This window comes from Hippoglossus stenolepis, chromosome 11 (assembly GCF_022539355.2).
Source record: "Hippoglossus stenolepis isolate QCI-W04-F060 chromosome 11, HSTE1.2, whole genome shotgun sequence".
NCBI lineage: Eukaryota > Metazoa > Chordata > Actinopteri > Pleuronectiformes > Pleuronectidae > Hippoglossus > Hippoglossus stenolepis.
In genome coordinates this window covers 19,751,191-19,775,900 of record NC_061493.1, presented here as the reverse complement: position 1 = coordinate 19,775,900, position 24,710 = coordinate 19,751,191, and the positions used below count along the sequence as shown (strand labels likewise).

At 43.5% G+C, this 24,710-nt stretch overlaps 3 protein-coding genes across 12 annotated transcripts in view; 1 reads left to right on the top strand and 2 right to left on the bottom strand.

Annotated features, from left to right (window-relative positions):
* Positions 1-2,174, bottom strand: part of LOC118118056 (receptor-type tyrosine-protein phosphatase mu) — a 149,750-nt gene extending 147,576 nt beyond the window's left edge. For 9 of the 10 annotated variants that reach the window (XM_035170858.2, XM_035170864.2, XM_035170862.2 and 6 more), the window contains exon 1: positions 1,719-2,173. In XM_035170858.2, coding sequence (XP_035026749.1) covers positions 1,719-1,791 — 73 coding nt within the window. In that variant the 5' untranslated portion in view covers positions 1,792-2,173. Of the gene's footprint in view, positions 1-1,718 lie in introns of all 10 variants that reach the window. The other variant, XM_035170861.2, reaches the window with a different exon arrangement.
* Positions 2,175-5,131: 2,957 nt separating this feature from the next.
* Positions 5,132-24,131, top strand: rheb (Ras homolog, mTORC1 binding). Its single transcript, XM_035171464.2, has 9 exons — positions 5,132-5,171; positions 17,537-17,745; positions 18,845-18,916; positions 20,722-20,789; positions 20,910-20,992; positions 21,086-21,142; positions 21,279-21,326; positions 21,723-21,804; positions 23,155-24,131. The coding sequence occupies exons 2-9, from the start codon at positions 17,694-17,696 to the stop codon at positions 23,245-23,247; spliced, it is 555 nt and encodes a 184-aa protein (XP_035027355.1). The 5' UTR covers positions 5,132-5,171; positions 17,537-17,693; the 3' UTR covers positions 23,248-24,131.
* LOC118118331 (leucine-rich repeat-containing protein 30) lies at positions 7,430-8,987 on the bottom strand. The gene has a single exon (XM_035171462.2). It carries the CDS (start codon positions 8,674-8,676, stop codon positions 7,777-7,779), a length of 900 nt encoding a protein of 299 aa, XP_035027353.1. The 5' UTR covers positions 8,677-8,987; the 3' UTR covers positions 7,430-7,776.
* Positions 24,132-24,710: the final 579 nt, after the last annotated feature.

Sequence of the window (24,710 nt, the reverse complement as noted above, 5' to 3'; positions counted from 1 at the left end):
GCTATCTGCTGCTAATCCCTGAACTTTTCCTCTGCACAAAGTTTTAAGTAGACTTAATACAAATTAAGTTGCCTGTGTTGTGAATAGTGAACAGCATTAATTAGAGAAGGGGTGTTGCATCTGCGTGGGGGTTGTTTGCATTAAATATACAAATCCATTGAATTTAAGGTATTAAATGACAAACAGAAATATAATGATGCATGCATTCTCAGCTGGAATCAAAGTGCATGCTATGGAAACTGCAATTCAATCATAAAAAAAAAAGCTTTTTCAACACCAGTTCTGCAAAACCAGCTATTTTATGAACTAGGGTACTTGTAGTGATGAAGAGGGAGAAATACATTCACACATGACGCACATAAACTACAGCTAAAGTGCATGACATAAGGAATTTAGTGAAAAGAGCAGCGGACACCAAACATAATCCACATTGTGCACGTTAAACTGGATGTTACACAGGGGGGGGTCGACTGTGGCTCGTGTCCCCACAGTGACCAGAACTGAAGAAATGAAGTTCGCACAGAGTTCACACTGGAATGCAACGACAGTAGCAGGCTGCTTGAGGTTAATCACATTAAAACAGCCACGAGATAAAGTTAGACACGGACTGTGAACTCCCACAACTCGCGGTCACTTGGCTGCATCGTGGCGCTGGAGGCTGGAGGAGCCGGTGCGCACCTGCTCGTGGCGCACGGCCGCTCCAGCAAGGCGAGACAACGGGAAACTGATGAACGCCTGCAAACTGTGGCGTTCACTGTGGATCCAGCGTGCGTAAATGTCATGTTTTTAACTTGGACTGTGACATGCATCCACGGTGACGCACATCCCACGTTGCTTTTTACTGGAATTTGCCTCATAAAGATGAATTCTGCGATTCCAGCAGCTGCGAAGAGGTGAAATAACCACAAAATGATGAACGAAGTGAGTGGATCACACATATGCACGGTTCGTTTTTAACTTGGTCTGCAAAATGCATCCATCACAGCCTCTGACTCAATGATTTCACTCGAATTTACTCCATAGACATTCGTTGGAAGACGAGAAACTCGGATTAAAGCAGCTCTGAACAGACAACGAGAAACTGATCACAAATAATCACAAAATGATGCCCGAACTGCAAACTGTGGCGTTCACTGTGGATCCAACGTGCGTAAATGTCATGTTTTTAACTTGGTCTGCAAAATGCATCCTCACAACCTATAACTGGTGTTGATTTCACTCGAATTTACTCCATAAACATTATTAAGAAGACGAGAAACTGCGATTAAAGCAGCTCTGAACAGATGACAGGGGGAAACTGATGCAAACTGTGGATCAGACGTGCGTAAAAATCATGTTTGACTTAAATCACATTGATTTCACTCCAATTTACTTCATAGACATTAGTAACAAGACGACAAACTCTGATTACAGCAGCTCTAAACAGGTGAGACAACGAGAAACTGACGAACGCCTGCAAACTGTGGATCCAACGTGCGTAAATATCAGGTTTTCAACTTGGTCTCCAAAATGCATCCATCACAACCTACGATTCAAATTGATTCCACTCGAATTTACACCACGAACATCACTTAAAAGCTGCAAAACTGCGATTAAACCACTCAGACAGAGCAGTGGACAAAACTCGAGCTGAAGTGTCGCCACGCTCCACTCGCGGTGCCAGGGGAGAAACGGCGCGTGTTGTGCGCGCACAGACATGTCCAGGTAATCCCGCTTACCTTTGAAAACTTCCCCTCGGGCGCACAGCAGCAGGGTCAACGCAGCAAACAAGCAATTGATAACTTTATCCATGTCGAACCGCGGCGTCGTGGCGTTAACCCCCAGCAGCAGCGGGGTTAACGGGGCAACTCTTCTTCTTCTCTGGAACCGCAACTTGAATCTAACGCCACTTTTTCTCGCTGCTCCGTCTCCAAGTGTTCGCCCTGTCCTCCGTGCCTGTGCGGAGGAGGAGGAGGGGAGGTGAGAGGACCCGGTGGCCGGACACGGCTGCTGCTCCTTCTGCGCCGGCTTTGCTCCACACTTGCAGGAGGAGGAGGAATGTGTGAGTGAGTCCTGATTCCTGAATTGCGCCTGGATTGACTGGTCCGGCTGCTCCAGGAGAGCAGCGGCTGCGCGCTCGCTCCGCAGCCGGTAGAGGGCACGTTTGAGCCCCGCCTGTTAGAGAGGTGTCCCCTCCTCCTGCGGCCCCTGGATCCGGGTCATGAGCAGCAGCTGTGGACTCGAGGATCACGTGAAATATATAATAACAACATTAGTAATAATAACAATCATCATCATCACCTACTGTCGTTAATCCCACTCAGATCATTAATTGAAGATGGCAATTAATTAATCACTAACTGACATTTTTATCTAAGTTATTTTATAATATAAAAAATAATCAATTATATTCTTCAACATATTTTGGTCTTTAAACTTCCTCATTAAGTCCCTTTTTAAAAGGACAGTTCACCCAAAAATGAAAAATTCACTCATCCTCCACTCACCACTGTGCCGATGGAGGGGTGGGGGGGTGAAGTGTTTGAGTCCACAACACACTTTTGGAGTTTCAGGGGTTAACAGCGCTGCAGCCAAATCCAATACAACTGAAGTAAATGGTGACAGATTCCTCAAACGTATAGAACAGAAATAAAACCTGACACACCTCCGTGCTGCTCCTGTGGTGTCGTCCAAGTGTCCGCGAGCCGCGACATTCGAACTCGACTGGAAACAAGTAGATTCACACCTTGTTTTTAGCCTGAATGTTCGCGGTGATCCTAGAACTGCAGTAACAAGGAGGAGGATAATAATAACAATTTGAATGTCTGGGCTTACGGACACTTAAATGGCCGATCTGTTTTTATTTTTACGTTTGAAGAAGTGGTCGCCAAACTTGTTCATGCTCAACCTGACACCTTAATTTACTAAATATAACTTTAATATCAATTTAAAATCTCTGCCAGCTGGAGTCTTAATGCTCGTTCAGCCATTAAAGAGAAATTTAGCCTGACATTCAAGACGACCTCATCAGGCGACCTGGCAAAACAAGGCTGCATCATCACACACGTTCTGTGTGTGTGTGTGTGTGTGTGTGTGTGTGTGTGTGTGTGTGTGTGTGTGTGTGTGTGTGTGTGTGTGTGTGTGTGTGTGTGTGTGTTTCCAGCTTCCATGAATCAACGATGAAGCTTTACTTTAATATACACAAATATTTGTTGGAAATTAGTCTTATCTGAGACGGCGAGTGCAAACAGCAGCGGGGACTCCTCGCAGCGATGTCAAACACCGAGATGGAGGAGCAACTAATGACAAAGTCGGCCAATGTCACTGCCTCATTGTTTTTGCATGCAAAAACACACATGGCCATTTCACTGGTACCAGCAGTTTTTTGTGGCTAATTAAAAACGCAGCCAGATTGACACGGGTCCACATTTAGTTTCTAAACGACCTCCTGTTGTCAAGGATATACGGCTCCGTGTTGTCGTTTCATTACACGGAGGTGCACCGCGGCTCTCTGTGGGCTGCAGGCATTGTCGTGGCTTCGGCAGTTGTGTTGCCAGGAATGTCGGGAATACCAGTCTGAGCAGAGCTGTCATGGGAGTGGGTGAGAATGAAACTTCCTCTGATTGGACGGAGGGAAGAATGGATAACATCGTTGTGTGCACTCCTGAATGCTGAGGGTGGGAAATGGAGGGTGAGGCTGCTTGTTAGTGGGTGATTGAGGGGTGTGTTTCAGTGGTTCTGCATAAACACAGTCGGCCACCAAGTCATGTTGGATAAATAAATCATGATAATATCTTTCACCGCTGCTTCCACCCATTTCTTATTTTTAACCGTCCATTCCAGCCGTTTAGACGTTAAGTGTTTCAACCCTTTGGCCCCTTTTATACTTTTTATGTTGTATGAAATGACAAAATGCAGCTAAAGGAGGTCAAAACAGCACATATTACATTTTAAGACAACTACAATACCTCCCCCAAGGCCCATCAGCTCGCTTAGGTTCAATCCAGCTGCTCTAAATTATAAATGTTTCTTTTTTAAATCAAAATCTCTGTATCATTTCTATGGAAAGTCCCCAAGTTATTTTTTTACCAGGCAGCAAAAGGGATAAACAGAAAAATCAACACATCAGAAGTAATAGATAAATAAATATACAATATAATATGCAAATGGTGATACAATGTAAATACAAGAAAATAACAAACTAAAATATACACATCAATATAAATAAATCTCAGTGACGTGCTGCTGGTCAGAATCTGTGGCGACAGCACAGACAAGCACATGCACCACTCCCGGTATTGAAAAGACTTAATGTTGACACTTTTTCGTTCGCCTGTTGTGTTCCACGAGCTTAACTTTCCATCACACTGTGGAAGCCGTGGACAGAGGAGCTCTGACATTACACTGATTGGATGAAAAGCGCCAGAGCAGCTTCAAAATATTCCATATTTAGGCCTCAAAGGTCACGGCCATTTCAGTGACTCACGGTTTCATCTGAACTGCATCCTGTGCCGCCGCCGCTGAATATGTGATGGTGACATTTCATGAGAGGAAACTTCAGTAAATCTCTTCTGCATCACATCCGCTCTGTGTGTTGGGATGTTTCATATCCGGCAAACATAAGAACGACGAGATGTAGTGTTACGCTGATTGTCAACACCTCCCCATGTGTGTGACGCAATAAATCACACAACTTACACACAAGTGATGTTCCTTGTGATTATCCTGTGTGTTAGGGACCAGGCAAAAAGACTAAAGGAGTAAAAAGAGATTTCTCCTTTTTAATCAACAAAATCAGGGCCCAAACTTCTGCAACAGCAACAACAGCCTCAACATAAACACACCTCTCTTTAAATGACACACAGGGGGTATATAAAGTATATATACACAGGTGGACTAGTCCATTCAGGCAAACAGGGGAGACCTAAGCAAACATACAACATTAACTACACAAATAAACTATCAACATACAAAGAAAAAACCTATCAAAAATAAGTATATACACAAACAAATAGGATTAACTTTAAACAAATGCTAACAAAGTCCAACAAAGAAGTTTCAACCCATTCTAAATCTGCCCCCCCTCCCTTCAATCAGCCTTTGGCCTCCTCCACTTCCTGTGGGTGGGGCTTAAAAGACCACTTCCTGCAGGCTTCAGGCCTGTGGCCAGAGGAGCTCGGCACAAACGAAGGGTGAGTGTTATTGCAAATTACAGAGAAGGAACAGAATATTAGCTACACTGCGTGCACCCAACTTAAAAAATACACAAAAATAAATGATGGTGCAACCGCCACACCGTGCCTTTAACGTCACCAGCTCGATTCCCGATTGATTAGCTGCCCTTCATTATGGGAAGTCACTCGCCGCCAGTGATGCTAAACGGTTTTCTGAGCTTTTGGCTTCTAAATGAATAACGTCTTCAAATGAGGGAACGCGGGGGCCAATCTGTGCTCAGCCACTCACACGGCGTCTCGTTACAAAACAAAGTTGTCGGCGCACACAGCAATTAAATAAGATCAGCAAATCCTGCCTCAGTCAGGGGGTTGATCCCCCGAGTACCACTGACCACCAGTGAGTGAGCGCTGCACAACACGGTGAGGCTGATTGCCACACAGCACAGCATCACTTTAATTAATAGCCACAGTGGTTAAACTGTGTTTCACTCAACTGTACACAAGAGAGAGTTTTATAATTAAAGCCCAATCAGGCCTTTGTTTGTGCAATTACAAATAAGTGTTAATCTATTTGTTGCTTTAGTTCCCGATTGAAAGTCCTGCTTCTCTGGTGTTTGTTTAAACAAGTAATACAAGTGGACGTTTTTATTTTAATGTCACTAGAATAGTAACATCACCGCTGAACACTAATACCTGGATTCAGGTCATCGGACTCACACAACATCGTTATAGGTGCTTTATTTGACAACACGTCCCATGATCACTATCTGGGACAAAGACTTATTCAGTGTGTGTGCACGTGTATGTGTGTGTGACTTGCATGTAGGACTTGCATGTAGTTGCAGGTACAGACCAACAGAGGTCACGTTTTTCTCTGTTCCACAGCAGCCACTCTTTGCTGTGACTGGTTGAGCTTTGACCTTTTTGAAAGTTGAGAAACCGCATTGATATTCCAGCAGCCGAGTTTAACACAAACAGGTTTTTATTCATCGAAATGGTTGATAAGAGAAATTAGACGTTACACAATCATACACACAATTACTCATCACGTTGCTGTTGCAGTTTAAGATAAAGTCACTCAATTATAAGTTTCTTAATGAAAGTTCTACTTATGAGGATGATCACAATTTTCCAGGAAGTTTACCTAGAAATTCTCATTTTGTAAAACAGACGATTAAACAGCAGCAGATTTACAATGTGTTTTTGAACAATATGATTTACAGAGTATCGAGGGTTAATGCAAGTACAACATCTGTTTAGAAGAATCATGATCATTAACAGAGTGTGCAAAATTAATGTCAACATTAATAGTCCAATATTAATAAGAAAAACAATCTGAAATCAATATGTGATATGTAACAATCTGGAAAAAAAGAAAGTTATCTTTCTTATTTTTCTTCTGTCTTGTTTTGTTCTCTGTAGTTTTATCCCCACGTATTTTGTAAAACACTTTGTGAACTTGTTGCTGTAGTAGTATTTCACAAATGAAGTTAATTATTATCATTATATATTTACTCAAGGCTTCAATTATCAGGGATTTGACCTCATCATTTTGTAAATAAGTAACTTGAAAGTGATTTGACAATAATACATACAAATTTTCAGAATTTGTTGAATATGTACTTCAGGTTTAGTGCATGATTTGAATAATGTTGACTCAGACAGTATTTTATCTTTTTAAAATGTTTTATTTACACAGAAAAGCTTGTTGGACACGTAACTTTTTCATAGATTTCATGAAATATTTTCACATTAAAACACTTTTACAGCTTTTTACATTGTTCTTCATCTCCACAGTTACATTTTCGAACTTCTCCGGACAATGGGAATTCATAGCATCAGTTTAACAGTGTTTGTTCCATGTTTTGATTTCTGGTGTCTTCTCAGTAACTACAAACATTTCACAAAACAATCCAAACTCAAACTTCTCTCATCTTAGAAGTTTGCTTGAAGTTATTTCAATTTGATTTGTTCTACACTGTCCAAATTCAGTGTTAATCATATCATGCCTCGTAAAGGTCTTTTATTCCATAACTGTTTTCAACTTGTTTTCATTACAACATTGAACAATCTCAGGGGATCTACCACCGGGCAGTGTCCTGCTCTGATCTGTTAGAGTGGAACAACATTTAATCACAGTCTAAGTCCCGGTCGTGTTTTGTTTTATGTTTTTTTTGCAGATCTTAAGCCCCCCTCCACTGTTCTTTCCACTGACCTTACCCACTTGATCCCAGTGACTTTAATGCAACAAACAGCCCCCCGCCACTGCCACGGGCCAAACCACATCAACTGACCAGTTATCAGCTCCCAAATGTAGACCTGTGAATGTCTGTGTGAGCTGCGTGACTTGTCCTGACTGCTTCGCTGTGGATTAACAAATGTTTAGACATGACACAGCAGTTGCTAATTCTTTATTTATATCCAAACTTCGGTATTACATAAAAAAAAATTAGAAAATCTATTCGTCAGTCAGAGAGATAAACCATCTTGAGACATAATATCTCTTGTCAGTCAGTTTGTGGACTCAGACCACGACTACCACCTGCCAGGGGTCAGATTTTCCCCAACGTGGCATTACGACACACTCTTTCAGACACACAGACACACATGCAGCAGTGGTCCCTCACGTGGGTTTGAGGTAGTTATAGAGGGCGCTGAGTCCTCCTTGCAACACCTCCTGAATAGGCTTGAGGAGGGGGTTGTGGATTATGTGAAGTCCCTTGTCCATCGGGTGGCAGGCCAACCTCCCGAGCCGGCTCAGTAGATACAGTTCCACCGGTACATTTTGCAGGTCATTGAAGTCAACATTGAGGAGCTCTAAAGACTGTAGAAAACACAGTGTCTTTGGCAGTGTGTGGATACTGTTGCCCTCTACAATGAGGATCTTGAGGTTCACCAAGTCCTGGATCTGGTCCGCAATCGTCTCTAGTCGGTTGCAGGCCAGGTGCAGGAAGACCAGGCCCTTCATCGTGTACACACACGTGGGGATGTGAGCGATGCGGTTGTGGCTGAGGTTGAGCTTGGTCAAACTGTTCATGGCTGCCAAGCTGCCAGGGAGGCCCGTGATCTGGTTGTTGGCCAGACTGAGCACCTCCAGGCAGGTGCAGGAGCCCAGCTCCTCGGGGACCTCGCTCAGGCGGTTGCGACAAGCAAAGAGCACACGCAGCTTCTTCAGGAGTCCGATCTCAGGGGGGAGGCTCGACAGGTTGTTGCCCCAAAGATTGAGGATGACAAGATTGTCCAGGGCACCCAGGGTAGAGGGCAGGGAGCACAGGCAGTTCATGGACAGGTTTAGCTTCTGCAGCTCTCTGAGTTCCCACAGCTCAGCCGGGGTCTTGTCGAGTGCCCGCATGGCTAGACTCAGGGTGCTGTAACCGAAGTGCACCGTGGCGTGTCTGCGGATCCTCTCTGCAGCCGAGGACAGGGTTGGCTGGTCGTCTCTCAAAGCACTCTTGCTCCTTTGACCCATACTCACCTCGTTCAACTCCTTCGTGGAAAAACTGCGAGATTGCTTCCCGCCCATCTTCCTCGCAGTCGCTTCAAGTCAATCGCCTCTAACACCAATGTCACCATGCGATTAGCTGAATCACCAGCAATTGGAGCATTGAGAGGCGACGCGGGATAACGACTGCTGATTGATCTCCAGGGTTCTTGAACAAGCCGCACAGAACATGATGAGCTCCAGTGGTACTGAGGTGCTTGGTTGTAGTGGAACTCCTGATGTTTGGCAGCAGTTACTCTGAATTCTGGCTTGGTTTTCTCCGAGTGGGGCTGCAGGCGGCTGGAACTGAGCGGTAGACGCTCTCTCCCGGACCAACTGCCTGTCGTACAGGATTTCATTCCCCAGCTGGTCCTGTCACTTTCCATGTCCACAGATAGCACTGGGCTCCCCACCCACCGCGGGGAGGGGAGGACCATTGATAGGATGCTGTGTGAGCTCAATCAGCTGAGGTCACCGCCATGATCTCATAGCTGGACACACAGAAATACTCTGGGACTCTCAGACTCCGTCACACTCGGAACACAACCCTGTCCCTTATGTCACATACACCTGCTCTCCTCTGTATTGTATTATGCAGTTAAAATGATTCAGATAGTTAGCATACCAGCACCCGAAGCCCATAAGCTCTTCTCACATTTTTTCACGTGTCGGCCCCTGTGCCTCTGTGCACGTTCCTGTTGTCTCAACTTAAATCTGGCACCAAGCCGGCAGCCGTGAAAACACTGGATCACCTCTCAAAAAAGTAACAGCTCTTAGAGGAGTTAGTGAAGCCTTAAGCACAGACACGTGCTGGAGTAATCTCAAATTTATTTTATTTTGCTATGCGACGTATTTATTTTATTTATGATAAATTATTTTTATTTTGTTATTTGTTACGTGTTATTTATTTTAGAAACAATACTTTCTAAATGTATTAATTGATAATTAATTTATAAGTGCAAAAGGACATTTAGTTAGACAACAGTTAGTTAGTTCCTAGAAAACTCCTCTCATTCATTTGGCCCTGAAGGGGGAAGCTCTCTTCATGTTTAAGAATAGCCTACAGTACATTTACATTTTTGACATTTTCAACACACACACTGAGGTTAAAAGTTCTCAATGCGTTTCCCCTGAAGACTCTTTCTATTGTTCCTCACTGAAGCTTTTGTCTAACTTCCTTTTTAAAATGAAAAGAAAGAAAATCTAATATTTACTTTGAAACATTCAACGTTTAGAGATTATAACCAACTACGTTTGCTTAAGTACTGTGAGCAATAGGTGCAAAGTTGAGGTCAACAAATATAATTTACATTTAATAATAAATTATATCTGTCTATATACATTGTAGGATATTATACTACTTAGAAATGCTGAATAAAGCAACTTTGTAACACGTAAGCACAATGTTGTCTTATGAGGACAGAAATAGACTTTTCTATAAGAAAATAAGCAGCGTTTTCAAAGAGGTGTCACTCAAACGACGACACGTTATTAAAATGATCTCTGCAACAGGAGAAGTCCGGGTTCATGAGCAGTGAACACATTATAAAAACGATAGAGGTGTTAATGGGCCCTTGGACTCTATCCACTTTCCTCGACAGCCGTCCAGAGTCTGACCAGGACTTGCAGTGGCCTTAGTCATCATTCTTCTCCCAGCCCAGTAATCAAAGTACTTGGATGACAGTTAGCAGTGATATCCAGCTCTGGGGACTCGCTGGCTCTGCTCTGAGCATGGCTACATCAGCACTTATGACTGACAGGCTGAATCATGTGTTTGCTGAATTGGACACTGGAGAGGGGGCTATCGGGGTGCGGTGCCCATTCAGACAGCTGCTTGTGCAGCATGTCTCATCTGGACCTTTTTTTTTTTTTCCCCTGAATGTTACCTTCATATTGCAGTAACTTTGTGTAGAAAGCGGTTTCCGGCTGACTCGTACATTTCTTGTGTGTGTTTGCTCTAAAACATTTAATCACAAAGTCTTTATACAGCCTTCAGTTTTCGGAGGGGGATCTGATCTTGTGTGTTTGTGCGCCATGGCTAATTTCACAAACAGCGGGATTGCCATATCCTGCTCTCCTCTATTTACATGAAAAATGACGCCTCAGCTGTAACCGTCAGAGCATTCCCCCCCCCGTATGCAAACATATCCCCGCGGTGACAACACGAGGCCGGGAACACATGCTGTCAAATAAGCTGAAAAACCCTCTGCTTCATATGCATATCCCTCATTATGGGTTAACTGTAGCCTTGCATTACCTGCATATGAAGCTGAGGTGGATGGACAGATGGAGGGAGGGAGGGCTGGGGTAGAAGCTGGATTGGTAGGTGGAAGAATGGACAGAAGGACTAGGGCTTATTTCTGTGACGGAGAGATGTCATCATGACATACCTCTCCATAACACGCCGTCGTCTAACACTCCATCATATTCCTGTGAGGCATGAATCTTCATTAAAAGCTCCCTCTTTATCCCTGTGCATGTGTTTTTTTTTCTACCAGAGGAACAGATGTGTGGAAACAGCTTGAGATTTAAATTACAAGAAAATGGGATTCCTCTCACATTCACACAACACCTTAATACTGGGGCCCATTAGCGCCAAATGGGGAAGAGTTATTCACTCCGAGAACAGTTACACCCTCCAGTCCTCGGGCTGACGGGAATGATCTCATTTGAGGAGGCTCATCTGGTTATGTGGCACAATAATGTCTCTGGATGAGCTACCTTTAGAGACTCAGGTTCAAGATATATACCATTATTACTTGTTCATTACTGTTGAGCTTCCTGGCAATGACAGATGATATATGGCCCCGCTGCCACAGAATCTGCCGTAGGTGTCTCAGTCCTGTTTTAGAGTGCGGAGTTCCTGCCAAGACCCGAGGCTCTTCAGAATCTATACTGCAGACACATTACTCCCTGAAGCCAGCGTTCGTATTGAGGAACATGTTCCCCCTTTAGACAGAATACAAGACAAGCTCGGGTTGGGGAGACGAGAAATATGCATTTTTGCAAGAATATTCCAGACAGAATTAGCACCATGAAAGGGGAGAAAGCTTGTGAACAGGAGTGGATGGCGAGCCGCCTGAGATGATAACTGTCTATTATTCAGCAGGTGCAGATGTGAATATTCACACCACTGGACACTTTCCATTTGTGCACGCACGCGTACGTATACCTCCAGCTAATGGACTCTGTGGAAGTGGCAGCGGCTTTTTTTTTTTTTGTCAAAAACAATTTGTCACACATATGAATTACCTCCTGGCGCTGCGGCTCTTCCCAAACCACCAGGTGACGCGACAAAGGATTTACACAGCAAAGCAAATTACCAGGGTGGGAAATCAGAGAGAGCGCCCAACAAGTCTGCTTGGAAGATGTTGCAAATGTTCATTTATTTACCACATTGGACTGAGGCCTCCCCCCCCCTGGCTGCTTGTGCAAACTGGCACCATGGAAATTACATGCGTTTATATTCATCCATCCATTCATTATCTCTACCACTTATCCTCTTTGGGTAACGAGGGGGGGGGGGCTCCAAATAATTCTAACCCCAGTCTGCTTGTGTTTGGAGCCACACAGACATGGGAAGAACCTGGCATCTCTACAGAAAGACTCCAGCTGAACAGGGATCAGGGAAGGAACCTTCTTGCTGTGAGACAATAACTCCACCCTACCTACATATACCATGTGAAATCCAGACTGCTTTCAAGGCAAATCTGTTCTAAAAGAGCACAAATACAAATCCGTATCGTTCTTTCCATCTTCTTGGAACATTTTTCACCCTCTTCTCTTCAACTCTATCTTGTGATCTACTAATCTCTTTCCCCCAAGCCACACGCCAGGTATCTGTAGTTAGATCTGCGGTGAAGCAACCAGATTAATCTTCAGATAAACTGGAACAACATGATGAATAGATAATAAAGGCCCCCGGGGGATAGAGCCCTATCCGGGTTAACTCCGCCGCATCAAGCTACTATTTGTAATGATGGCTGGAATCAACGGGGAAGTGCATTGAGCAAAGCTAACTGGGCTCCAAAGTGACCAAATCAGTCCCGACTTTGCTGATGCAGCGGACTGGAAGTACAAACCAATTGTGGCTGTGACAACAACAAGCAGGGTGATGAAGTGCCGACCCAGCAGCCAATCTGGGTCTCACCTGCTCACAGCGACTGCTACAGGCTGCCGAGAGCTAAACTAAACAGTGAGCACCGATGCGGAGTCATCATTATGAGCTAAACTGTCCGTGCTGCGGGGGTGACAGTGAGATTGACTGATGTGGAGTCCAGGGTCTGACCTCATCACGGCCGACAACCTCAGCAGAGTCATAATAATGAGCTTCTCCTCCCAAGCTGCATTAGCTACAGACACCAGCTAATATGTGTGGTATCTAACGTCTGTGGACCGGCCACCATTCCCCTCCTGTGCAACTCAGACCAATAAGGGGATACAGTGGAACCTCAGTGTCCGGCAGCAGCAGCCGTCTTGTGGTTTTTCATCAACAAACCACCTCCAACTATTATATTGAAATATACTTTAATGCATGAGTTTGAAGTTGAGTTGGATAATTTTGACCCTCAAAACAATATAAATCCGGTATCTTAATGTGGCTGATTTTTTTTAATGAAGATCTATGAATATTACCTGGTAACTGATCGAGGACCATAGATCATGACGGTGGATCGTGATCTTGGTGGCAGCTGATAGTGGTGATGGATCGTAATGGTGGATCGTGATGATGGCGGTAGCGGCTCATGGACTATGATTACAACAAGATGCCTACTCCATATTCTACCATTACTGGCACTGCTGCTCCCTTTATTTCTATCAGACATTTTCTTATGTATAAATACTTAAAACATTGACACACTTCTCCATTATACTAAAAAACAGTTTCTTCCAATGAATGTTGTAAATATTGTAATTTTGTTGACACGTTCAGAATTACTGACCTCCGAGTCGGAAGTTGCAACTGAAGTCGGAATTTTGACTTCGAAATCCAAAATGGCTGCTCTGTGTATTAACAGTAGTGAAAGCTGTATTTTTGTTTCACTAGCACTTCTGTCGTTAAATGTGTCGTACACATAGTAATGTCCAATTACTATCTTGGCATGATGGTATAGAGAGTCACAACAAAGCTAGTTCAGCAGCAGGACAGTAAAGTAGCTGCAGAAGTTTTAATAGGCTGCCATATTGCACCGAGTGTGTTACGTATTGTCGAACCGGGCTCTGGTGATGTGTCAGGTGTGGTTTAGAAACCTGCATCACACAGTTCTCATTGCGGCCTCAAGTGACAGAAGCCCAGAAGCTTCAGGGCTGATGATTTTTATGCTCATGCCACCGCAACTAGAGAGACAATAGGATCTGACAAGCTCTGTACTAGAAATTAGGATGCCTGCCAGACCATCACTGCCAGCACGCCATAAATGTTTCATGTGGTGCTGATATGGTAATCATTGGATCCCTACAATGACACCTTGTGAGAGTTGGATAACGATGGCTGTCTTTCAGGGCTGTGTGACTCTGGAAACAGTCCAGTGGCTGAGGCGCAGCCCCAAGTGTGAATCTGCCGGTTAAAAAGGCCCCGTTGCCTCCAATAGGTGGGTAAAGGTCTCAAAGATGAGCAAAATAAAAGTGCAGCGGGGGGGGTCCTCCAGATGTATGCTCTCGCTGGTGAAATAAGCCGCACAAATGCATTCCTCTGGGTTAAATATGCATCCGTTTCATGAGGTTGTGCGAGTGGGTCCAGGTGCCCGTTGGTGGCACGGGCCCAGCTGGAGGATGTGGCCGACTCGCTCCACTGGCGATCAGGCTGGCATACTAACGGAGCCAGGGGTGCTTTCACAGTGAGTTGAAAGAGGCTGGAGCCCGAGCCTCATGCCCAGGGTTCAGAAACACCGGCTCCAGCTGCATGTCCACCAGCTCGCGTGCAGGAAATTAGAGACTGGAAATCTAAAGTGAATTCTCAACCTGCCGCCCGGCTCGCTTCATGGCAGGGGTATTGATCTCATGACAGCATGAACTAACACCACCACCTTAATCACGTCTTGTGACCCGTTGCACACGTGTGAGATTAATTGCTGGGGTGAGAAAAAGAGACATTTTCCAATCACAAGGGATGAAGCAATAAAAGGGCTAACGTGTCTAAAAGGGCTTAATGTATTATTTCTTGGAGGCTTGCGTAAGCCTTTTATTAAAGTGAAACAATCTTGTCAGACACCTGTTGTTCTTGCAGGGGGTATTTATTGTTGGCCTTTGTCAGCACACTGTAATCCCTGGCTAGAACATGGCTGTATGACCTATTCTTGGTCATCGTAATTTTCCCAAGAGCATGTAGGGGTGTGTGTGTGTGAGAGAGAGAGATTGAAAAAGAGTGTGTGTGTGTGTGTGTGTGTGTGTGTGTGTGTGTGTGTGTGTGTGTGTGTGTGTGTGTGTGTGTGTGTGTGTGTGTGTGTGTGTGTGTGTGTGTGTGTGTGTGTGTGTGTGTGTGTCCAGTGATTGCAGGCACCCTTCAGCAATTTCAGTGGAGCTTTTTTTTTTGACACCCAATGTCATGCAGAACAAATCGCCTATTGCTGACACCAGTGATTTCTTGTCTCCAGTGCTGAAAGGAAGTGTATATGGAGGGTGGGTGGGTGGGGGGGCGGTTGGGTCTTAGTGACGGGGAGTTGGACATTTCTGTGATTAAGTAGTAATGGCCCTGGTCGTGACAGGGAAACAGGGGATTTCATTGGTCACAGGGCGAGAAAAAACTGCACACCCCTGAGGCCCGGGGGCTGTTTCTGAGAGGGTATATAATCATTTCAAGAGTCTTTCTTCCGAAAAATGTGGGAAATTCAGCACTTTTGAAGCAATCTCCCGGAAATGCAGTTTTCCTCACTCGTACTTGTAAAGTACCGGTAGTGATTGACATGCATAAGAAAGATTAGGACTCATCATCTCACCGCCTGCCTTGAATACCATGTGTCTGCCGATGGGCTTAACCCGCTAATTGTGGCTTTAGTTCCGATGGTATTGTTGCGTGCCTGTGGTTGGGTTTAAAGTTGCAGTTATATTGAGACATGCGGGTATTTTACCATTTGTAATGGAACATCTCAGACAACCAGGGTTTGTGTGTCAGCTGATGTCGGTGTCAAGTTGTTGAGGTGCAGTGAGAGAACAGAGAGTCTGAACCAAAAACAAGAAATAGAAATAAACTATAAGGGATTTTCTTGTCCTATCAACCACTCACAGCACTTTACACACATCTGTCACATTTACACTTCTTTGCACATTCTACTTCTGTCACATGCCACTCGTGCACTCTGCAATTTGGGTGTTTACTGTCTTGACACTTTGGGAATGGAGAACTGAACCTACGACCTCCTGGTTGGTGGACGACCCGCTCTTCCCCCTGAGCACACAGCTCTTCTGTAAGGAGACCGTAATCAGAAGGTGGTGTTTCAGGGAGTCAATAGAAAATGAGACAGACCCCTGGTGCTGGAAGTTGGGGCCTTGTGTGAGATATAAATGGTGTTGTGAGGACATCTAGTGGCCGAGAAGGAGAATCATGTTGTGTGTCTCTGTGGATAAAATGATATTCCATAAACAGAAGAGTTTTTATCACAGCACATCATCTTCATTGTGCAGTTTGCTCAGTTGTAAACTTTAACGATGTCTTGGTAATGTTGACTGAATCTTTCTCTCAAGCCGGAATTTGAACTTTAATTCTCCAATAACTGTACAACTGCCTGATGAGGATCATGTGATGGCATCAACAACTAAAGACAAGCTGATAAATGAAGTTTGTATAAAAATGTTTTGTAAATCAACGATAGCTATAAAATCAATGTAGTGAAATATTGTAAAAGTATTTTAGTGACAACGAAAGTAGCAGAAAATGGAAATATTGAAGTTTACACATTATATATTGATTGTTTTTAAACATTTGTGTTCACATTTGCTTTACTGATGATTCTATTTTTGATTTCCCCTTTGCTGCTGGGACTTTCAATTTTTTTGTGTAACTAATAATTGAACTACTAATGTAAATTTTATTATATTTTCAATACACTTTATAAACATTATGTTATGTTACATTATGTTATGTTATGTTACAACATGTGACCTTGTTTTACAATGTTATGTTACGTTATATTACGTTATGTTATATGATATAATGTTACGTTATGTTATATGATATGTTATGTTACATTATGCTATGTAATATGATGTTATGTTAATTATGTTATATGATGTTATTATATGATATGTTACTTTATGTTATGTAATATGAAGTTATGTTATGTTAATTATGATGTTATTTTACGTTATGTTATGTTGTAGTATATGATGTTATGTAACATTACTTTACGTTATATTAATATATCGTATTGTATTGTGTGGTATTAATTGTACTATATTATATAATATTAAAGTACCATACAACTGCCCTAGTTAGATACACGTATCTTTCACCACAGCTTGTTCACCACATGTTTGTTTTGCCACTATATAACCTCTATGATATATAATATTCAGATTTGTATTGTGTATTTCTACACAGTGTGTGTATATTTAACACGTGACGTCCTCATCACTCGGGCCTGTATCTCTGCTCCCTGACCCTTCACACATGAATTACATTGTTTCCATCCACCCAGCGCGTCATAATGCCTCCGACTGCCAATCACATTCCAGGAGCATCGCACTGTTACTTGACGGACACCCTTCTCGTCCAATCCAAGCTTTACAACAGGCTCATATACCCGCCCTCTCTGTGCACGTAGCCAATCACCGGGCGGCAGTAATTACTAATTCATTACATGGCAAAGGGGAGTGACGCAGTTGTTGTAGATCCACAGACGCTCCATGCCTTTTTTTTCCTCCTCTTCTCCATGACCTGAAATAACATTTTAATTTCTTCCGCCAGCCATCAAACATCCCAGTCGAGCCCAGAAGACACGAACGATTCCCGGCGTCATCTGGAGGCTGTATGTCCCATCTGCGCGCCTCTTGAAATTTGGATGCCACTCCGGTTGGAGGTTGCGCTGCACCCCGAGGACTAGATGCGATAACCAGGACGAGATATGCCGCAGCCGAAATCACGAAAGATCGCCATCCTCGGGTACAGATCCGTAGGTGAGTCCCGTGCACACGAATTCACACCTTCATTCGCACCTCGGAGGCCTCGGATGCGACGCACCACAGCCTCCGATTCAGCGGCCTCCCGGGTCCATTTAAGTCCCGTTATGAGGGCGGTCTACGCCTCCTATAATAAACTTAAATTATAGGGAGCAGGATGAACATCTGTCAGCGGCGCCAGGTGAGACGCGGCCTCGTGGTTTCCCCCTCCTCCGAAGCACATGGGGCCTCCCGTAATATCTGCCAGATATATCGATGAGCTATAATCGATACGGGTCTTATCAATGACCCCACCCCCCCCACCCCTCCCAACCCGGGCTGCGCGAGTTTGGTGCCAAGCTGCGTACAAAAAAAAAGAGGGCCCGCTTGATTTGACGCATTACTCTGCACTATGTTTGATCCTATCTGTGACCAATGGAAGCGCAATGTGTCTGCGGTAAAAAGGGATGTTGAGGATGGCAAGATGGCACACGCACGCACACGCACGCACGCACGCACACGCCACTGCTCAGCACTGCGACTGGAGGCCCATGCAGCCAGCGGCATGCCAGCACTACCAGTAAACACCCGTGTAGCCCAATACTCCCCATGGGCACTTGGATTGTGTCAATGACGATTCTCTAACCTCTGTAAACATCTCCCATGACTTCACTGTGGGGGGTCCTGTGGTGGATTTAGTGACCTTCTATTGGTAAGGTTCAGCTTTACTGGTATTGTAATTGATTATCTGTGTTATTATTTTCACATCATCTGTCACTCATCTCTATCTATTATCTATTTATTGAATATTCAGCTGAGCCTCTGATCATGATGGACTGACACTAAATTATTAACTATTTCTATATTCACAACTATTTTCCTTTCAACTGAAGGGTCCCTTTATCTAATAATGATAATCATTATTATTATTTCATATTGTCGTCAGGTTATCAGTCACAATCTTTTTGGCCGGATTGATGGACTGTTCATTGACTTAAACTAGTTACGCACACGTATGAATCGTTTATAATTTTTCTTTCTATATTCACGACCATTTTCGTCCAAGTGAAGGCAAATTTTTGATGATTATTATTATAATTTTTGTTTTGATTTGCAGGAAAGTCCTCTTTGACCATTCAGTTTGTGGAAGGCCAGTTCGTGGACTCGTATGACCCAACAATAGAAAACAGTAAGTGTGGAATGAGTGGGTTGTTTCACCTTCATCCATCAACACTCCTGTGCATCTCATGGTATGATCTGTGATCTTATGACTTTTGAAACTTCACATCTGCACTGTTCTTCAAGGTTAATGCTGTATTTCATAAATATGCATTGATTCATATGACATAGAAGGAGGTGGTCTTTGTTTAAAGGAAGGTGGCCCACCTCTGCTATGACACACGGGGAAATCCTGACTAATATAATGACATTGAATGTTACATTCACTCAGTTGCAGTCTATAATTAAGAAAAGTAATAATATAATAAATCCCAGCTGTAACATTAAGGTTATAATGTTAAATAATAATCAGTTTGTTTATAAAATCTAGCCTACAGTGATATAAATGGGGTCATAAACATCTGTCGGTATTATACAGTTCAACAACATCACCACAAACTACATTCTCCTGAATGATCATCAATTTGAATCTGCACTAATTCACTTTCATAAGAAACTGTTCCCTACCTGTAAAATGAAGGTAGGGCTCATTGCAGGATTGTTGTATTAGACTGCATTGGAAGTAGCTTGGTGTACCTAATGAACTGACAACTAAGGGGACATCATGTATGTAGGGCGACAACTAATAATTATTTTAAATGTTGGTTATAAAGTGAAAAATGTGAAAAATGTTCATGACTGTTTCTTAAAGGCCAAAGTGATCAACGCTCCAAAACCTTACGATTTCCAGTTAAGTTGGAAAGCAGCAAAAACTCTCTCACTTTAGAAACTGGAAATTGGGAATGTTTGGGGTTATGCTTCAAATGTTTTTACTTGACCAATAATCGCAAAGTCAGATTTTAGATCTATAAAATATTTGGAAATTGTGTTTAAAATATACAAACAATGATTTAAGGTATGAAAATAGTTGATATCATTGATGAATCATTCAAATCTAATACAGTATCACAATATAATTCTGACATCATTATTATATAACTGCATCGCCATCGCATTCTGCCCCACGATGACTCTCTGACATGATTTCCCTGAGAGATAATAAAAGATATGACTTGTTACCCGCGGGGTGTAATGTTCCCTCTGAACCAATGTGTCCAAACACCACAGCAGCTGATTTCACCGGTTTCCACAAATCCCCCCCCTCCAACTGAGGAACTTCTCCTTAGAGAAACTTTCCAGAAATCAGCTGGTAAACAACGTGTGGTGGAAATTAAATCCCGTTTCTATGACTGGACATCATTGACTTAGAGAGGGGGGCTGTGCTTAGAGGAACCTTTACCAGTATTTCTGTTCTGAAGGGGAGAACACACAGTGATCCATCAACATCTTAAACACACATCTTCCCAGACACTCTGGAGATTTGAGTCCAAACTTACCCGCAGGCTTTCTCTTTTTTGCCCGGCGTGTTTACTCACATCACCACCCTGCGTTTCCTCGAAATGTGTGGTCCTGTCTCTATCTATAAATAATCCTCTGATGGTGGACATAAAGTGAGGTATCAGCATTATCTACGAGGAGCCTGGGGCGCAGCTATCGCTCAGCCCCGCTGTAGATAATATAACCCATCTCCAGGCAGATATCGACATCCCTGCACCGAATGAACCCAGTGGTCCCAGGCCTACCAACATGGATCCATAACAGGGTTGTGTCTTGGATGTCTCGGGATCTGCAGACTGGAAACATGTAGTAAATTAGACACAGGCGGCTGTTTAGGCCATGGATCTTTTAGGCCAAGATTTTTTATCTTGCTCTCCCATCCATTAAAATTTGTATTTTCCCTTGGTTCACTCAAATTGTCTTTTCTCTTTACTGCAGCGTTTACTAAAATGATCACAATAAACGGACAGGAGTACCATCTTCAGCTGGTCGACACAGCAGGACAGGTATGATGCAGTGTTTTCTGTGTCAGCCCCTGAGTGCTTTATGGATTTCTACGTAAAAATTTGATGTTATTTCAAAGTCTGACCGCTGCTTCCTTCTCTCTCTCCGTCTCCCCCCTGTAGGATGAATACTCTATCTTCCCACAGACTTACTCCATAGATATCAATGGTTACATTCTGGTCTATTCCGTTACATCTAATAAAAGGTATCGTTTCACATCAACCCTTTCAAAGAGAAACTCATTCCGGTTGAGGTGGAATGTGTCAAGTAGAGTAAATATTCCCCTCGTGTCTTCCAGCTTTGAAGTCGTACAAGTTATCCACGAAAAACTGTTGGACATGGTGGGAAAGGTTCAGTGAGTATCATCAATGTATTCTGGGACATACTTGGTGTATAATTATTTAGATTGTATACTATATACTATGTTCTATACTGTATTTAACATGTAGAGGTAAAATGACATTGTGCTATTTATTTTCCCTTGAATGCAGAGTACCAATTATGCTCGTTGGGAACAAGAATGACCTACATATGGAGCGGTATGTAACACACACTTAAACTGTGCATTAGATCCACTACATACATCAGGGATATATAGGTTTACATATACAGTATGTGTATAAATGGGTCAAAGCACTTACAGTTTAAATCATTATTTCGGTTCAGTTTCTCATTATTCTAGAGGCAGAAATGCAAAACTGAAAAAACAAACGAAAAGGAAAATGAAGAGCAGATGTTAATATTTGCTTTGCACACACAAATAAAGAGCAGTGATTTACTCCAAGCTGGCCGATGAGAAACGTGTCTCAGTGTGATGTCCCTCAAACACGGCACATCCAGGACCAGGATCCTTTATAAGAGCAGAATTCACAGGATTTAAACTCTGTGAAGCAGCTTTATGGTAAAAATATTGGTGTTTTGATTTCTTTCTTTAGAGTAATCAGTTGTGAAGAGGGAAAAGCATTAGCTGAATCCTGGAACGCTGCCTTCATGGAGTCCTCTGCTAAGGAGAACCAGGTAAGAACCGAGGCTGTACGGATAATCTTAATCTTAAACAAGACATTAACATTTTAGCTTTGTCATTTTCCGGAGAGAAGGTTTGGACCTGTCGACTGGCCGGGGGTCTTTTTTCTTTTTTTGTGGAGTTTGCATGTTCCCTCTGTGCTTGAGTGATTTTCCTCTCAGTGTAATTACATTCTGGTCAGGTTGACTGGCTCGCTAAATTACCTGCAGGTGTGAACAGGTCTGTGATTGGCTGGCCCCCTGTCCAGTGTGCACCCCCCCACCCCTCTCTCCCCGTCATCCTGGGTCGGCTCCTGTCCCCCCGTGACCCTCTCAAGGCCGAGCACACTCATCTGTGTGTCCACGTGACGCTTTCCGCTTTGGTCTCCCTGACGTTAATGTCGTCATCCGCCCATGTTCATGTGGACCCTGTGCAGATGTTGAATCAGGCCAAAATGTGTGACTGCATGATGGACTGTTCGCAAAGCAAGTGCACTGACTCTGCACGATCCAGATAACAAAATGGATTCTTGTTTCTGCGGTGAAACAGTTCTTTAGTTCGCTAAGTGCTGGTAAGTGCTTCTTACCATAGTGCACGTCCCACAGGTGCTTGCAAGAAGGTTGAGGTGTTGGGTTGGTGCAGCTCATGTTGCTCGTGCTTTGGACACAAACAAATTTTCCTGGAAATGCGAATGCTTTGAATTACGGGCCACTGCGGACCCTCAGTTATGGTATGGATGGAAAGTAGTGCTCTACCGTTTAAGACATGTGTGCTGCTGTCCATGGATGCATGATGGATGGGTGGATGGAATTGGACATCTAGTTGTTGATTGATAAACGTGTCATTTTCACACACTTATCATTGGGAGTCACACACACACACACACACACACACACACAGTTGTGTGACTTCCACTGTGGCTCTGAAGGAGTATGTTAGTGTTATTCTAACAGTTTGTAATGCTGCCCCCAAGTGGCCAGAAAGACAGCTCTTACAATTATAAGATAGTTTGTCTTGCACCACAGCCTCATAGGAACCTCCTCTGGCCAATGTAAGCTAATATTCAACAACAATCTTGCGACATGTGCATGAGAAATCAATTTGTAAAACCCTTTTTCCATTTCCTGGTGGATTTATTCCCCTTCGCAGTGAAGTTGCACATTCAGGAAGTCAGTTAATCTGCTTCAAAGCAAGTTACGAAGCAGCGCTGCTCGGCTGTGTTCAAACGCACAAATGACACAACGGCATCTCTGTTGTGTGGCGAAAACCAGCGACGCACAGCTGGATGTAGTGTGTTTGCTGCTTGGAAATGCTGTGACCGAGACATGTGACGGCATCTTGTGTGTCTTCTGTTTTCTTCCCAGACGGCCGTGGAAGTTTTTCGGAGGATGATCCTGGAGGCAGAGAAGATGGACGGCGGCGTGCAGCCAGGAAAAACCTCCTGCTCCATGATGTAGAGCCGCCCAATCAACACACAGGACACTGCACTGGGATATCCCGTTACTTGAAGGCTAGCTGCCAGTTCTCCTCCACCTCAGCTGACTCCACCCCCCCAGAGTCCTAAATATCCAATACTGTCTATTTATGGCTCTGAATCCACTGTTATTTATCAATATTTCCTACCCCCCCACACCCCCTCCCCTTGTCATCCTTGTTTTTCTTCATGTGTTTGATTAAAAAAGAGTGGTGGTTCCCTTGTCTTATATTTACCCACAATCCACCCCTTCTCCATTTCTGTGTTGGGCACTGGTGCAACAAACACACAGAGCATCATTTGGGTGTATCAGAAAAAAAAAAATTGTTTTCCTGTGCCGAGAAGTGACGAGAACCGCAAACCGAGGCCAGACACAGTATGGGCTTGATTTATCTGAGCATCTCATTATGCACCCTCCATCACAGGCTGCGAGCCCTTATCAGTTTAAACAACACAAGGTGGGAGAAGACCGGGGGAGATGTCATGTCTGCCATGCAAATGCTCTGAGAACGGTTTAGTAAACAGACGTTTCTTCTGATACATCACCAAGCTGTTTGGTCCCTCTGGTAAAACAGCTTTTTTTTCTACTTCATCTCCACCTCTCTGTCCCCTCAGTTTGTTTTCTTAGCAGTTACTGTCAGCCCCCCCCCCCCAAAAAAAAGATCTGCATCCATTTTCTAATGTTGAAAATGTTGTACAAATGTTTTTGATTGTAATCATTAAAGCAAAAAGTGGTTATGTAAAGCAGGCTGGAGTGGGGATCGTTCGTTTTGGCTGACGATTGTGATGTCAAAGATAATTAAGTAATAAATACAGTAGATACCCGATATTAAAGGTCTTAAATAAATTGTTGTGCAATAAAGAAAATACACGAGCTGCTGTATGAAAACAGAAAATAATTACAGTAAAGCAAAAAGAACCACAAAGTGAAATGAATAAAACTAAACAGTCCCATTAAATTCAACCAAGCTGCACCAAATAGCACAAATTCAGTTATCAGTCCCCTACATGTGCCTGATTCAAGCTCTGTGAATTATTCCCCAGGAAATGTATGTAAATGTCACAGAAATATCCTATTACCCGCAATGCTAAAGAAAAATCCTGGATCCATCCCTTTGCCAAAATTTCACGGCCTCTTTCTTGGCCCGTGTCCCATCCCTCCGACAAGTTTCGCAGAAATCTGCTCTGTAGTTTCTGCGAGACCCTGCAGACAAACCAGCAGAGCAACGGACGGGGGATTAAAACACAACCCCTTTGGCAGCGGTAACTACAAACATGCACCCGTGTGTGTCAATCCGTGCAGGAAGTAAGTTTCCCAAAATACAGCCAAAATATATAACTGAGATTTTCTGTGAGCCGTCAGTAAAGTAACATGGAGAATAAATGGGATTTCTTTAGTATAGCAGGAGCAGTTTCTGAACCGGATGCTGCACCACCGATGCAAAC